Source organism: Acomys minous (assembly GCF_964271855.1).
Source record: "Acomys minous genome assembly, chromosome: 1".
NCBI classification, from domain to species: domain Eukaryota; kingdom Metazoa; phylum Chordata; class Mammalia; order Rodentia; family Muridae; genus Acomys; species Acomys minous.
In genome coordinates, this window is record NC_140483.1 from 98,947,495 (window position 1) to 98,964,164 (window position 16,670).

General features: G+C 38.0%; 1 protein-coding gene across 2 annotated transcripts in view; it reads right to left on the reverse strand.

The window, feature by feature from the left end:
• Positions 1-416: 416 nt before the first annotated feature.
• Positions 417-16,670, reverse strand: part of PKIA (cAMP-dependent protein kinase inhibitor alpha) — a 70,386-nt gene continuing 54,132 nt past the window's right edge. The window contains exons 1-3 of one of the 2 annotated variants that reach the window (XM_084789332.1): positions 15,151-15,273; positions 7,387-7,564; positions 417-3,788 (exon numbers count right to left, since the gene is read on the reverse strand). In XM_084789332.1, the coding sequence (XP_084645458.1) occupies positions 3,709-3,788; positions 7,387-7,537 (231 nt within the window). In that variant the 5' untranslated portion in view covers positions 7,538-7,564; positions 15,151-15,273 and the 3' untranslated portion in view covers positions 417-3,708. Of the gene's footprint in view, positions 3,789-7,386; positions 7,565-15,150; positions 15,274-16,670 lie in introns of those variants that run through there. The other variant, XM_084789331.1, reaches the window with a different exon arrangement.

Sequence of the window (16,670 nt, forward strand, 5' to 3'; positions counted from 1 at the left end):
GGGAAAAAGTTATGAAAAATCATGTAAGAAGTTAATTTTGGGGAAAAGAGTTTAATGAACCCCCCCCCCCCTCAGAGAATGCCTTAAAAACTGTTCGCATATCTGAGTGTTCTCTCTTTATCTCTCTCAGATAACCAAGTCGGAAGCATTGGTGTGATGTTGGCATTTCAGATCTGAGCACAAGTTGCTTATGGCAGAAGGCAACATAGGGTGGGGGGTGGGGTGGGGGCTGTGCTCCTAGAGTACAATGGACCAGAACTTTCTAGGGTAAAGGACAGGGAAGTGAAACCAAGAGGCTTGGGGACACGTACAACATGCCTCAGGCTTTGAGTTTCTCTTTCGCATCCTCTTTTATAGCCATTTCCTGGGCACCAAGTATATAGTGTACAACAAATAAATACTCTTGATAGACTCCATTTCAGAAAACAAGTGCTGTTTTTAATATCAATTATGTGAGCATGCAACATTGCTAAATACAAAAGTCATAGAAGCTCATAGATGACTTCCAAGGTAGCCACTCTTCAGCTAAAGGACAGTACCAGCTTCTAAGACATCATCAATGTGGATCCTTTCTTCTTTTCATTAATGAATATACATTTCCTCCTTACTACTGCAGGATTCACTCAGAAGCTTGCTGGCCAACAGGTATACTTCCCCCTTTATTCCTCTGAGAAGAGATAGAAATGTCATTCATTTTCTAAAATGGTGCCTTGCTGTCATGTTTGAGGAAGACTCAATGGTAGGGCATCAGTAGTGGGCTATTGTGTTAGTATTTCCTGATAAATGAAGGTCATAATTTCTGACACAGAGTAGAAAGCATTTCTGTGAACATAGGATGAACGTGTCGACATAAAATGCTCTCAGTTGAAAAAGAAGTAAAATCAACAGCCTCTGACTCACTGTTAATCTGTTAAAAACTGAAATTTTTGTGTTTCTCAGTAATTAAATAGAAAAAGCCTAAAATATTGATATACAACATAACATAAACATATGTAAACTTACAGTTTACATGTCAGAAATAAGCTCTTAAAATAAGCTATCACCGCATATTAAAAACAAAACAAAGGTAGGGCTTAGCCACATGTGTCATTGCCCCACTTGCAAACCCCAAGAAAGGCTAGGTCCTTTTGAACTTATTTTCCTTCTCTGTAAAATGCAAGCTGAACGAGTGTGAACTAAAAATTTTCCATACAGAGAAACATACTGTGTAATTAGCTTTAATTTTATGAAGTGTGGAATGAAAATTCTGTTGATAGATAAACATAGGCTCAAATTAGCTTTCTAATCTTGCAAAAATTAGTACTTATTCATGTTCCATTCCTCATGTGTGAAAGGGGGAAAGATTGAACTCTCAATGGTGTGTGTCTGAAGAGATGAGCGAACGGGTTCTGAAAAGACTCAGCTGGGAGAGGTAAATAACATCCTTTGCTTGGGTTGTCTACTCTTTCACCCATCTTTACAGATTAATTCCCATGTATTATTTATTTATTTATTTATTTAGCAAATAACAGGTTTTCAATGAAAATTAGGAGAGTCTATGCACTTTTGTCAATCAAAATTTATACGATGTGGGAGACATAGAATATTGATTATTTTTCCTTCCCAGCTTGAGACTACCTCTGGGTTTGAATACAGTAAACAACATAGTAGTAAGAGGTCAAACTAAATCAAAAGCTCCGTATGACTTCTCCATTTAGCACTACTTATATATTTGAAGACAGGCATGGCACCACATGCATTAGTAATAGTATATCACACAGGGAAATAAACCTCCCACACAGACTCAGCACTGGTTCTAAACATTACAAAAACACACAGGAACTCAGTTTGGAATTCCACAACTTTAAGAATGAACCTCAAATCCACAAGAAAGCTATCAGGATAGTGAAAGGAGGGCATCGGAAACAGTCGGATGTTATCCACAGGTTATCAGAGATTGTCTGAAACAGACCAAGAAGAAGCTTCTGTTCACAGCCTTGAGTTTATCAACAGGTCGTGTGTTTCAATCTGAACTAGCCTCCAATGAGTCAGAACAAAGCAAGGCCTCTCATATTTAACGCATTTACTGGTCTCCCTATATATATATCCAGAATGACATACGTAAACGTGCTTGTTTTTCTGGAAAACACCCAGTTGGGGAACTAAATGAGATTCACGTACTCCCAGTCAGTAAGAAAAGCACTGTATAGGAAGAGGTGGAAGACTTCCCTTCCACCTTTGTCCATTACTACAGAGACAGGCCCAGTTCCCATAGTACCCACAGACTGCCTGTTGAAATGCTGCACTCTTCTTAACTTGAAAGTGTAGCTATGCCCGCCAGTACACTTACGGGCTCTTTTGTTGTGAAGGCCTCCTGTTGTCTGTTATTTGCCCCATAATTCATGAACCCTGGGCATCCTGCTGAATCCTTAGTTGTTACCAAAGACATTTTGTTTTTATAATACTGACCAGAGGGGTTACACAGGCCACAGAAAATTTCCATACAAGAATTATGATGTCAAAACACAGCATAGCCATCAACAGTGTCAGTAAAAGTGTGGTGGGGTGATAATTATTGTATCAGAATGCAGTTCACACTAAATTATTAATAAAATTTTACAAACATTAAAAAGTGCATAATAACATTTGGATATGAAAGGGCTGAAAAAGGACATGGTAGAACACAGCACGAGGGCGTCCCTTTTTGAACTCTTACCCACAGGATTAGGAGGAGAACACTTTTTTTTACAAGCTGTCCTCCAAGCGCTAAACAGTAGCACACATCAGTGTGAAAAAAATCTCATCCACAGAGGACAATAGTTCCAATTCGTATTATCTGGTTTTTTTTTTTTGTCTCTCTTGTCAATTCTTAAAAATTCTTATAATGGCAAATAAAAATATTAGTTGAAAGAACTTAAGAAATAAAAGCAATATTGATAGAATTCTTGTCTGTGAAGAGTGAAATCAGGCAATATTCATGTGAATGGATATTTCCAAATGCCTGTTTAATAAAGCAAAGGGGTCTCAGGGAGTCTGTCGGATGTAATCATCAGTGCACAGTCATCAGGAGGAAAGTATTGTTTACAAAAGTATGTTCTGCCCTGTGCACGCCACAACACTATGGAAAATTAAAAAGGCAGCCCTTTAAAAAATGAGCGGTATAAAATTCACAGTAATGTACATCATTGTTTTTACATAAGCAATCAAAGGGCAGTGCTGAGCAGGTATACTGTACGATACAAAACAGTGTGAATAACACAGCACTAACACACAGGGACATAGCGCTAACTGTGCTCTCTGGATGGTTCTTTTACTGGGTGAATACTCCAGCCAGAGATATTTAAACTCTGGGGTTCAACCAACCCTTTTCAATTAGACACAATTAAATCCTCTGACATCGTGAGGGGCCAGATGCTACAGGTATCATCAGCTACGTCAGTGCTACTCTCTACAAGCATTTTCATTATACGGTCAAGTGAAAGGACCCATACAAAAATGATATCCGAGATCCGGCCAGGTGATTTCAACCATTGCCAATGACAGAGGTAGGGAGAAGGCTGTCTGCAGACACCGGCTCGGCCCCCACTTTTAACATGGCAACGAACGGCTTCTTGCCACGCAGCACAGCCATTTTCTTCCCCTCCCTTTCACCCATGGCAGCAAATACATCCGAGCAGTGCCAGAAGATTTGCCACATTGTCAGGTGTTGTTGACGGTCAGAAGGGAGTGTTAGCTTTCAGATTTGGCTGCTTCTCCTTGGGCTTCCCCACTTTGCTCTGTGGAGCTTCTCTGTCCATCGTCTTCACCTTCTGTAAAAGACAACGAAAGCAGGGCAAAGAAAAGCTCAAGTTTACTGACTTTCACTCAGCTTGTCATGCTGGAGACTTCAAAGCATGAAAATGTTATTGAGACAACTGTGTTTCCTTGGAAGTGCACGGTCAACAACAGTGTGTGGGTGTTCAGAGCCTGCCACTTTCTGTGACCTCTGAACAAAAGTCAATAACAAATAACTTATGAGGTGTCCAGAGTTGTTAAGGACTGGTTATGCTATATTAGCCAAGCGCATCTCTTTTAAACATAGTTTTCACAATCTACAGAAACCAGAAGTGGGATCGAATACTGATTCTCTGATTTGAAGAAATATTTTAAATTTACCTTTCCCATTTTTTATGGAACTTTAAGATGATCCACCCAATTTCTCAAAAGTTCTATTAATTCACAAATTATGATAATTGTGGAAGATAAAAGGTTTTTTTTTAAGTTGGTCAGTCTCTTGTCCAACAGTTTGCTGGTCTCTGATCTGTCCTTATGAACAAATGTGCAATGTCAGTCAAACATCCCTTGTGCACTGTACCCACTGCAATCTTAGGCAGTGCCTTAGCAAGTACTAAAATTGAACAATACTTTTACTCTATCTTAGGTCAATCAACATATGTGCCAGCTTTAGTCGGTCCTTCAGGTATTTGCATTTGTCTCTTGGCTACTGCAACCAATATGACTTGGCAGACAAAATAACTTGTAGTGTTGCAGCAACATGAATTCTGTCAATATTTTTCTGAGAGTTTATCATAATTCAATGGATAACCGTAGATGGACTTGCCACACTGCCATCGCCTTTTTTATATAATATTAAAAGAACTTATCACTCATTCTTTTTTTCTTGAAACAGATCATACTGTGTGTAGTCCGGGCTGGCCTCTAACTTCTTAAACTCCTATATTTATCTCTAAAAAAAATTACAATTAGAAGTGTGTATCTTGGTAGCCTGCTAAGAGACTTGATACCCTATGAGCATATACAGGGGGAGGAGGTCCCCCTCAGTCACAGTCATAGGGGAGGGGAGTAGGGGGGAAGTGGGAGGGAGGGAGGGATGGGAGGATACAAGGAATAGGATAACAACTGAGATGTAATATGAATAAATTAATAAAATAATAAAAAAGAGTATGTTTTACAATGCTCTGTAATAATTTTTGCCTATTTTCTATAAAAAAGTGTGCATCACTATATTTGGCTCTATCCTTTATTATTTTAAAATGAATTGATGAATTGAATTAGTGTGGCTGCATGCAGCTATCTGTCTGTCATCTAGTTTACACTTGCCACACTGTGCATGTCATGGCCAGAGCACAACTTTCAGAAGTGAATTCTTTCTTCTTATTCTTGGGACCTGGGATAAATAGCCAAAGCACTATGAATGTGACATTAATATAATTCCTGATTGTTTCATGGTTCTTCTTGCTGTTTTATATATGTATAATAATATAAACATACATGTAAAAAATTTCTTGTACTCCAAATTTTTTTAAATAAAAAAAACTACAGTCATCAGGTCTATCTATGCATAATAATAATAATAATAATAATAATAATAATAATAATAATAATAATAATGATAATAAAAAACATTTATTATTAACATAGAAAAATTAGATATCTCATCATACTCCAGTGATGTTAAGTATTTTAGGAAATTAATTTTTCTACATAAAATTGTATCAAATCATAAATGGGCAATGTTTATGATTTTTCACATACCAGTTTTTATTATAATAAGCCTTCCATATGTGCAGAAGGCCCAAGTTGGGGGTGTATAGAGAATCACAGAATAAGGAATCAGTATATGGGAGACACTTTTGCTAGCCAAAGGAAAGGAGTCATATCTGGGCAGATGACAGACAGTAGAATACTGAAGGATGGAAGGGCCTGCATACATACAAAATAAGAAGCCCCACTGCCACAAGGGCTGGAGCTTCCTGGTGTTTGAGGACACTTCTCAGGATTTAGCGCTACAGTGCAGAAGGAGATGTGGTTAAGTGATGCTTGCAGACTAATCAAAGAGAGTGATATTGCTGAGTACATTTTATAAGAAAATAGAGATAGATGTGATGAAGAGGTCCCTCCAAATCTTCAGATGTTACATTTGCTTTCTGTGTGTCATGTTTTATAGTTTAGATGCTCATGGTGATAGAGATTATTAATTTTTTGCATGGAGAACGGTAAAGCCAGTGATGTTAACAGTCTGCCTAGTTGTTTTATGGTTTGAAGAGAAACTAAAATATTTGCAAGGGCTTAGATAATTGGAATTAGATCGCAGAGTTATTTAGAAAAGAAGATATGTTATATAACCAGCAATGAAAATTTGAGATTATATAATCAGAATGTTTTTAATGCAGATTTTTTATCTTACTTTTATATTTATGAACATAAATCTCCCTATTACTGAAATTACCTATGGTAATGTAAAATTTTTTCTCATATAAAGAAGTTCTTGTCACTTCTCAATGACAGTCAAAACAGAATAAACTACTCTATGGGTCAAAAGTCCCAATATTAAGACTTCTTGAAAATGAAATCTGCAAAGTTTCTATATCACAAAAATATATTTGTTCATTTCATGACAATAAAATGAAACAGTGCCTTATACTCTTTCTCCAAAATGCCTTGAGAGATATGTACATAAAGCAATGGCGGAGATGCAGTGAGTCCTAGAATATGTGAGTCTGTGCATCCCAAAGCAATGCTGTCAACATCTGTCATTAATCTAAAATTGAAACAGTGCTTATAACTATGGGCCTTTAGTAACTAAATAAAATTCTGCCTTTCAAACATCACATACGTAGCCTTACTCATTCTCCAACAATCTGAAGGCTTTTATACATATATTCTTAGAGTGAAACCATATTAAATATAATAAACAGAATCAGAAATTGTAAGTTCTTATGCATATAACACTGTGGTTCTTGATTATGACTTCTTTTTATAGTGAATGATTATTTTGTGCAAGTCTTCTTAATAAACTTGAAGAAGCTATAAAAGAACTTATCATTACTAAGGCTGTCAAATATCTTAATGCATTAAGATATTTTTTTCTTTTTCATTAGTAAAGTCAGGTGACTTGGATATGAAATTTTGAAAAATTGAAACTTCAATTATGAAATTTTAAAACCATTTTATCTAAGAAGCACTTGCATCCCAAACTTTTTGCTTTCCATTCTCAATAAAAATGGTTCGAGGGCACCTCATTTGAAATGACTCTTTGAATTAAGGACTACCTGACTTGAAGGCGAGTCTTTTTAAGTATGTATGAAATGGGGAAGATAGTCAGTGTTACCCATGGCAGGAGTCCTAACTCTGCTAACATTTGCTAAAAGTAATTTCCAACCTTTTGTAGATACTGGATGTTTTTTTTTAGATCATGTGTTTTACTGTTTGAATGTGTGTAGGAAATGCTTTCAAGAGAAGTCTCTGAGAAAACGGGATGAAGGAACTAATCAGAGGTGTGCCTGAACTGTTTTTGACTGTTTTACCTGATTTCAAACAAAGGGATATTTTTTTGTGCTCCAATCTCAGGTAGGAAAATGCTAGATCATTCTATGTTCCTCGAGAAGTATTCACTGAGTGACTTACCTGTCTTGTTGATATCAAGACCTGCTAACTTCAAGGCTAATTCATTGCTGTTGCCACTTGCAGAGGAAACCAGGATATCATGTATTGCATTTCTTCTACCTGTTCTTCCTGAAGCAATAAAATCTGCATATGTAGTTTCCACATCAGTCATTGCTAACAAATATCCACATAGCAGGGGCTACAAAAGAAAGAGAAGTACGTACGTCAATGGAATGGTAGTCAATGATAAACATTTAACAGAGGAAGTTTAATGAATGGCTTATAAAATGGACACAAAACAATTGTTCAGAAGCAGTGCTTTGATTCTTGTCTGAAAATTTTGTATTAAACCACAGGAATGACCAGCATGGCAGAAACACCCTAGTGGTGCAATAGAGGCACACACACTGTAGCAGTAACCAACACCTCTCTAGCTGCCACTTTACGAAACCAGTATAATGCTTAGCTACATTCTAAATGTTTACCCTTATACTCACAGATAAATGTCCTTCTTCCCTCTTTATTATACAAACTTCCTTTTTCCACAAATGGATACCATTACAGAAAAACAAAACCAATCAAAAGGCAAAGGATCCTCTGGTACCCAGTTCCAACTGGTACATATTGTCAAACTTAAGTCAAACTTAAGGCTCAAGGATCTATTCTGAAAAGACTGAGTTTAAAGAATCAGAGGAAGATCAAGTTTGGTGTGCGATTTGTCGATGGGAAATGTCAGAAAAGCTATTCTTTGATGATGTCTCATTAACACGACTTTCTTTCTTCATCATTGTTTTATTGCTGTGAAGCGACACCCTGACCAAAGCAATTCTTATGAAAGAGAACATTTAATTTAAGGCGTGCTTAGAGTTTCGGAGGTTATTCCATTAATATCACAGTGGGGAGCATGGTGGCATGCTGGTGGACATGGTGCTGGGGGAGGAGCTGAGAATTCTACATCCTCATCCAGAGTCAGAGAGAAGAGACACGGAAACTCAAAGCCGGATCTCAGGCACACACTTCCTCCAACAGAGCCATGCCTCCTAATCTTTCTAAGACATTCAAATGGCTCTACTTCCCAGTGATTAAGCAGTCAAATACATGAGCCTATGGGGGCCATTCTTACTCAAACCACCACACTGCCTAAACAGGACTGGAACAACAATGAGACCAATGGTCAAGGTAAAATGGAAAGGGGAAAGCACATGGGACCTCAGCCCTAGACTAAGAGCTATGTGCAGCTGGGAGTACCAAGAATAGGAGAAATAGTCTTTCCCAGGAAGGTTCTCTCAAGTGGCTAGTCCTAAGATAATATACATACAGGTAGCACTATACAGCCTGAGCAGGTTGTATTTACATATATTTTTGTGTATATATAGCAATTAAAGAAAAAAAATGCTGTTAATTTGAGAAAGAGAGGTAGATAAAGTATGGAGGAAACCAGAGGGAAAATGATGTAATTGCACTATAATTACAAAACAATTTCACAATTATTTTAAAAAATCAGACTTCTGATGGGCCGGGGTTACAGCTCTGTGGTAGAACATATACTTGTTGAGCACAATGTCCTGCCTTCAACCCCAGGACTATGGCAAATAAAAACTTAGAACAATGTTGACAAAGGATGCTAGGGCCTTTCTTGCGCTCAGGATTCAATAACAAATGCTTTGATCTCCAATCCAACTACTCAGTGTTGCATTATAGTTTAAAACAGCCATAAACCATAAACTTAACAAATGCAGTAAGAGCTTTATAAGAAAGGCATACGGTCGGCTTTAATCCATATTCCATAGCTTATTTTTTCCCTTTTTAAAAAATTAATTTATTCATATTACATCTCAATGGTTATCCCATCCCTTGTATCCTCCCATTCTTCCCTCCCTCCCATTTTCCCCTTACTCCCCTCCCCTATGACTGTGACTGAGGGGGATTTCCTCCCCCTGTATATGCTCATAGGGTATCAAGTCTCTTCTTGGTAACCTGCTGTCCTTCCTCTGAGTGCCACCAGGTCTCCCCCTCCAGGGGACATTTCCATAGCTTCTTTACACAAGCTTATATTCTAAAAGTTCTCTTTTCTCATAACATGCTATGGAGCTGAATTGGAAAAAAGTGAAGTGGCCCAGTCCAGAGGTAAGCACTCAGCAAGTACACTCTCTACAGAAAGATGAAGGATATCTGAGAAATGGACCCAAATACGGTCTGTGTTCTATCATCGCCCCACCCCAGAAGCTCCAAACACGTCAATGACCAAATATTGCTTTATTCCAGGAGGATGACTCTTCTGCTATGGATGCAACTAATGGTTTGAGATGAGCAACAAACTCTTTGTGCTCCAATTCTGAATTAGCAAAGTGGATTAAAGTGAACTCCCCAACACAATCTGTGATACATAAACTTGAAGATTGTTTCAGTTAAGGTAATAAATGTTCTGTAATGGTCCAAGTGCTGGGATGTGAGTCATATGGAGTATTATCTGAGATAGCTGTACTTTGGGTATCCAATGAGTGAGCTTATTAAGTATGTAGCAAGCAAAGAGAAGAAACAGCAAATAGAAGATGGACAGGAAAAAGCATATAGATAAGAGAACATCATATAACTGGCACTTTCAACAACCAAAACAAACTGTTGGAGTAGTTTGTTTGAGAGGGTAATCACAACTCATATAAACTAAGGTACATACTGCATCTAGCAGGAACGCCTCAGAAAACTGCTGAAATAGCCATGCTGTAACTGAAGAGCAATTTCTTCTTTGATGAGCTTCTGCCTTCCAGTTCCCACATGGTCATTTTATACTATTAGATAATAGTAATGTCAGTTGAAAATGGTCTATCTTCTATCTTTAATTAAGGACACCCTTAAATCAAACTAATTTTTAATTTTATATAAGTGTATTGTATTTATATCATTTCCCCGCCAGCCCCCAACTTTTCATATGTTCTGCTTATTCATTTTCAACTTCATGCTCTTTTTTCTTTAATTATTATTGTTATGCACACACACAGATAAATAAATGAATAAATATATAAATACAACTACTGAGTCCATTTACAGTTCCTTGGTATGCGTGATTCCAGAATATGGAGGTCACTGCAAAAAGCCCCAACTGGCCAAATGCAGAGAGCTGACTGTGCAGTGTCCAGCTCTAAGTGATGGATCTACAATACAACAACCTCATCGAACACTCTGGAAGCACAGCAGAAGAGGGGACACAAAGCCGGTAAGAGCCCACTCTGCTGTAGGATAATGTCTTCTATAAATCACAGGGAAGCTCCACCCATTAAATTTCAACAATATGGACACCTAAACACGACCTGAATAATGACAAAGCCAGCCACCATGGAAAGGGAAAATATCACTGGCTTGACTCCTAGACAAAGAGCTATAGGCCATTAATGGCTGCCCGGAGATGGCGAATTAGTCTACCCCAGGGAGGAATCCCCTGGTTTTATAATAATAACAAGTGGTCAGCCCTAACAGCATACACATGAAACATATTTGTCCCTAGCTGTCTGCTGTTTTCCTTTCTCCGTGTCAAAGAACTAGGGGAGCAGTCTGCTCTGTGATCAGGAGTTTTAGAGGACACTTGGTGTCTGGGGACAAGGAAACTGCTCTCATTCCCAGAGTGCTGTTTCAGTAAGCTTAAGCAGCATACTACAGCTTACCACACTGAGGCTTAGTCCATGGTACTATTGGAGGTGGTGAGGTCTAACAGAAGATAGATCATTAAAGCCATAACCTTGAAGGGGGCTTTAGGACCCTGGCTCCTCCTCTTCCTCTTTTTTTTTTTTTTTTTTTTTTTTTTTTAGCTTTCTGGCTACCATGAGGAGTGTTCCCTCTTACATCATATGAAGCTATCACGATGTCTTGCTACAGGTGCAACACAGCAGAATCTGGTCCCTGACAACCATAAAACCATGGGTCAAAATGGATCTCTTTATTTAGTTGCCTATGTCACACATATTTTTTTCCCACCAAAGTGAAGAATTTGGGCTCTGGTTGTTGCTCAGCCATTCAGCCATGAAGTGAATTACAGGGAAAGCTTTAACTATTTCGTTCTATTTTAATAATTAGTAAAGAAGTGCGCTGGATAATGTGCTAATGCTCTTTAATGGAAAGGAGAGTACCGATGGTTACTCAGATCTGTGTTATTTCTAAAACCCTGTATTCGGAAATCCCCTCCTCTGGCCACTGCCACGTCCACCTTCCCTTTCTTCTCACACTTTGTGACTCAGCTTCTCATGTGGATCCTGTCTTTAATTGGTTCACCACCATTGGCTTCAGCTGCACAGTTGCCACCGGTCCACGTCCCTTCAGGTCAGCATTAGGAAGTCTCTTTGGTCTCTTGTGATCTTTGCCTTCATACCTGTGCTTTGTGCTGTGAAGACAGCCCAGGACACTTTCTTTGATCTCTCTACCAAGGTGGCTGTTACCAGAAAAAGTTATGAAATGATGCCAGTTGGCTCAGCTAGACATTTCTGGCTATTATTAGTCTGCACACAGAGCTGCACAGATTCTCTTACTCCCCTCTGGGTGACTCTTCTTTGCACTCTGATCCACGGGAACTACTCCCAGGACTTTCCAGCCTAAACATCAGAGATTGTCTGTTTTTTCAGTCATGCTCCATCCTTCTTTCCTAGAAGTATACAGGACCTCTTTGGCTATAAGTTTTCTCAAAATTCTTCTCCTAAATGATATTCTTTGTATTGTCTTTCTTTGCTGGTAAATTGTCTCCCCCCCCTCTCTCTTTGAGACATGCTACTGATTTTATTTTATTCCATCGTCAATACCATCACACACTTGCTTTAACACCATACATCACGGTTAGAACTCTTTTGTTTATGTTTCACCCTTGAAATCATTATCTAATTATTTTTCAATAAATTTTGTGGTTTTTTTTCATCACTCACATTTTCATTCTATTCAAAATGCTGCTTCCAGAGTTATCTTAGGCCATCCTGAAAATCCTCCAAAATCTCACTCATAGTCTACAAATTCTAAAAATTAGGACTCCTTTTAAGGCTTTCCACGGTCTGAATGGCTCTTGCTTTTGCAGATTTTACTTCACCACTCCCTGTCATGTTTGGAACATTGCAGAATACACCCAGAATATAGCAGAGTGTTTTTCAGAGGTCTGTAATGGCACATTTGCTCAAATCTGTTGCTCCACCTGGAATGCAGTTCCCAGATAAATTTGCTTGGTGAAACAGACTGAGCCCTCGAAAGGTAGCCCAATTCATTTGCCACTCTCCTCATCTTCAGACAGCACTTCGTGAACCTGGATTTTGTCTGTACAAGGCACTGACAGCATTATGGTGAGCTCTCTTTCCAGAGAGATAGCGAGCCACGACAAGTCAAGAACTTACTAATGGGCTGGAAGAAATATTGTATGTACTCTGTCAATTGTGGAATGAATATGTGAGAAAGCAGTTGTGGAATCCTTTGAAGATAAAAGAGGCAGAAAAGGACGGGGAGGGTAATGGATTGATGCATGTGAGGAAAAAAAAAGTGCTGAAAAATAAGAATGTCAAAATTAATCTAGATATTTACTAAACTGAAACTCTAATTTTAAAAGGACATGTATTTTGTTATTATTTTTATAACATGCAATTTCTAACGTAGTGCTTGCTTATAGTGAGCCTTAAATAAAAGTGTGAATAGAAATGGTGAATGTCCTTTCTTCAGCAGCCACAGAGACGGTCCTTGCTTCCTGATGACAGTGAATTAACAAATCTCGACCACGCACCCCCTCTCACCTGGATGACTCTATTCGTGAAGAGTCTAGGGCCCACATAATTTAACCTTCTGCCCATCTTTACCTTGTTACTTAAATTTTTGGAACATAGGTTCATATTCCTAACACCCTGCTTTTACGTCTTTACAAGGCTGTTTCTGAGTCAGTAACAGTGTTTTGATCTTGCAGCAATTCTATTCTGTTAATTACAAAGATATTTTCATTAGCTAGAGAATCATTAGTAACATGATGTTTAATTTCTACATTAACCTTGGCTTAGAACTGAAGAAGAGTATCAAGAATATCAGCTTGGTGAATAAACATGTAAGTATTCAGGAAGAAACGGAGGTAGAGAAATAAGCATCTTCAACAGTCTCTATTCTTAGTGTCTTTTAAAATGGGTCTTCAAAGCATGATTTAAAAGAAAGACACAATTGCTATTATTTTCCATCTGGCACTAAAAAAAAAAAAGGTAAAAATCAATACCTCGTTTTCAGTTAAAAAGTTTTCATGTTTTAAGTGACTCCTAAATCATATGCAGACCAAGCCTTAAAAGTCAGGTCTTAATTTATAAAAGAAGTCTTTGGCTTCTGCTTGCTACCATTTTTCTCCGCAAACTGTTATGACACGTGCAGGGTTTGGCTAACTCAGTCTGCTGCAGCTGCTGAGTTTAAGGAGATCTGCGGTGTCCAAACTGAGGCAGAGGCTAGTGGTGATGTTTTCCAAGAGAAGGGGGGAAGATGAGCAAGAAGCTGCCAAGGCTACCCATGTGCGCAGAAGTGTCAGCTATGAACTTCCATTCAATGCACTGTTAGCTAAAGGGCATATACTGGGACAAATGGAGGCATGAAAGTTATAAGGGTGCATTTTAATTGTTCTCAAATGCTCATATACAGACTGCATTTGGATTGAGTCTATGAGAGTGAAAACAGCCAAGAGAAACCCGATACCTGTAAAAGCCCCTCCTCTTAATATGTTTTGTATATATTTACTAGATTTATATGTATATACTTTAAACATCTAAAGTCAGTTGTAAACTAAATATCAGGTATTTAATTACAGTTGCAATCTTCATTATTATATTAGCCATATTAGAAAATTAATTTTAAAATACATTATTTGGATGAACAATAGATTTCTTTTATGATAAAAGAACAGCAGCTGCCAGCACGAGATAAACATACACAAGGCAGAAGAAATGTTATTACACTTATGAACAAAACACATAGCTGCTTTGAATTCTATGGATGTTTCCCATTATTAACCTTATTACTATTATTCAGGATCTCAAAAGTGCGTGCTTTCACATACACAATGCCTTTTGCCCATTGAGTCAAATATTTAGGCACGGGTCTATTTACTGAATCAGCTACAAACTTTTGTTACGAATTCCAGAGAACTTTCACCAAAAGTAACAACTAACAGACACCTAGAAACAGGAAGGAAGGAAGGAAGGAAGGAAGGAAGGAAGGAAACAACATCAAATGAATGCCAGCAGGTGACAGAGATTTAGCAGAGGTGCAATTAGCATTTATTCTGAGTGTATAGAACAAGGAGAAACCCCCTGAAAACTACAGTAACAGTGGACTTTAGGTCCTATTTGTGTTGCTATATTTAGAATTTTCTAGACCTTAACTGACAATAATTTATTGGACATAGACAAGGAATATGGTGAGTTTGGGTACCCAGTTATATAAATATAAAATTATATTAATTAAAGTCTGAGGTAGGCGGTATTTTATTTCTTTCAATATTGAGCTGTCCAAAGTTAGATTGATATTTAGTTTAAATTTCAAAAAACAGATATTTAATGCAATTTAACCAAAATTTATGAGTAAGACATAAAAGCATGCTTCCCTAACCTTAAATAAGCCCTGGTCTCTCACTGTAAAGAGAATGACTAGGCTTGCCCTCCGCAAGCATAAACTGTAAGGCAAGTTTGTGAGCTAACACCCATGAGTAGTTTCAGTCCTTTCCCAGCTTATGCCCTTTTTCTAGTAACAACACAACGCAATTCTTTACAGACATAAGCCAGGGTTTCCTCTGGCAGAACTTACAGACTGAGTTAGGTCTCAAGAGCCTCCCAGTGACGCCTTCCACATCGGTGTATCCTACAAGAAGCTGAGCCTATGAAGCCGCTAAGATGGTTTTTATAGTGATATTGAGTCATGAGCCAAACGGTGACTGAAGAACATGCTAATTTTACTTCTGTAAATGGGACAAATGAAATGAGAGTCACAGACTTGGAACAGAGCATGGAGGGACTGCCTTCAGCATACACCGAAGACTCTAACAGCACTGATCCAGTTTTTAAAAAGAAAGTTAAATGCAAAAAAAGCAGAAAACATTATTTTTCTTGTTCCACTCTTTCAAATTCAATAGCAAAAAATGGTAAAATAATGAAATCACGTGCTGTGTCTTAAAAGCCCTGAGCAGTTTCCAGGGCCCTCTGTGCTCAATAAATATTGGTGTTTCTTGTCTAAGATTTCCTTGCATTCACAACTGCGGTCAAGAACTCCAATGTGCTTTCATTTATATGGAACAAATCTACCGACATTTGTCATGTGAAAAATGAAAGACGTGGTAAAACTTAAGTATTTATTAATTCACTGAAGGATACCACATATTTACATAAACATTTGTATTGGAAAGAAAATATGTTTTTGAAAGCAAAAAAAAAAGATGACAGGAATTCTGTTTAGTTTTACATTTGTCACTGTGGCTTTTATAAATTTTTGGCTTAATAAGTGACAGCTGGCTTCTTCAATTTGCTTCTGCACTAGATCTGTTGCAATATGTTGCATCCATTGAGTTACATGAGGGAAATCTGGCCTTCACAGGGACTTTGCTTTAAGGTTGAAAAAAAATGAAGAAAATTTTAATAGCCTTTTCAGCGAATTGTAATATTTTTTACAATGTGGACTATAAAAGCATAGCAAAATGCTTTCCACCCCTGCCTGGCAGGCTAATATCTCTACCACCTGCCTTGCATTGTGAAGGGCTCTTTTGTCCTTGCAAGCACATGTGTGCTCACACACACACAATACCAAATATCATTCATTTGGCATATATTGGTTTGCTGGGCATTGAGTCAGGTAAATTTTCCAAATGGTTATATATTGAATTATACAACAGAAAAGTGTTATTAATGCCACCTGTATCATCATAAAGCCTTTTGGAATGAAACTTGGAGCTTCATGTGGCCAGAGATGCTTTCCAAAAATTATCATTTTCATTTGAAAGTTTGGATATAGTAGTCACAAAGTCCCACTTTCCACTTTCAAGAAAACCTTTGTAAAATATCCAAGCTCAAACAATCAAGGTGTGCTTCACATAGATGCTATCAGCAATGGCAATGTGTTAAAACAAAACAAACAAAAAGTGGATAGTTTACATTGCTAAGGAACAGCTGCCTAGGTTTTTACTAGAAACCAGCAAGTATGAAAAAGTGCTTTCTGGGCCTTTCAAGGCCATGGAGGAAGAGGAAGCAAGCAGTCATAATGAGAGAGCCCTGATAGGCTGGGGTCCGATGGTAGGGGAGGAGGGCTCTTCCTTTTCAGAGGACTAGGGGAAAGGC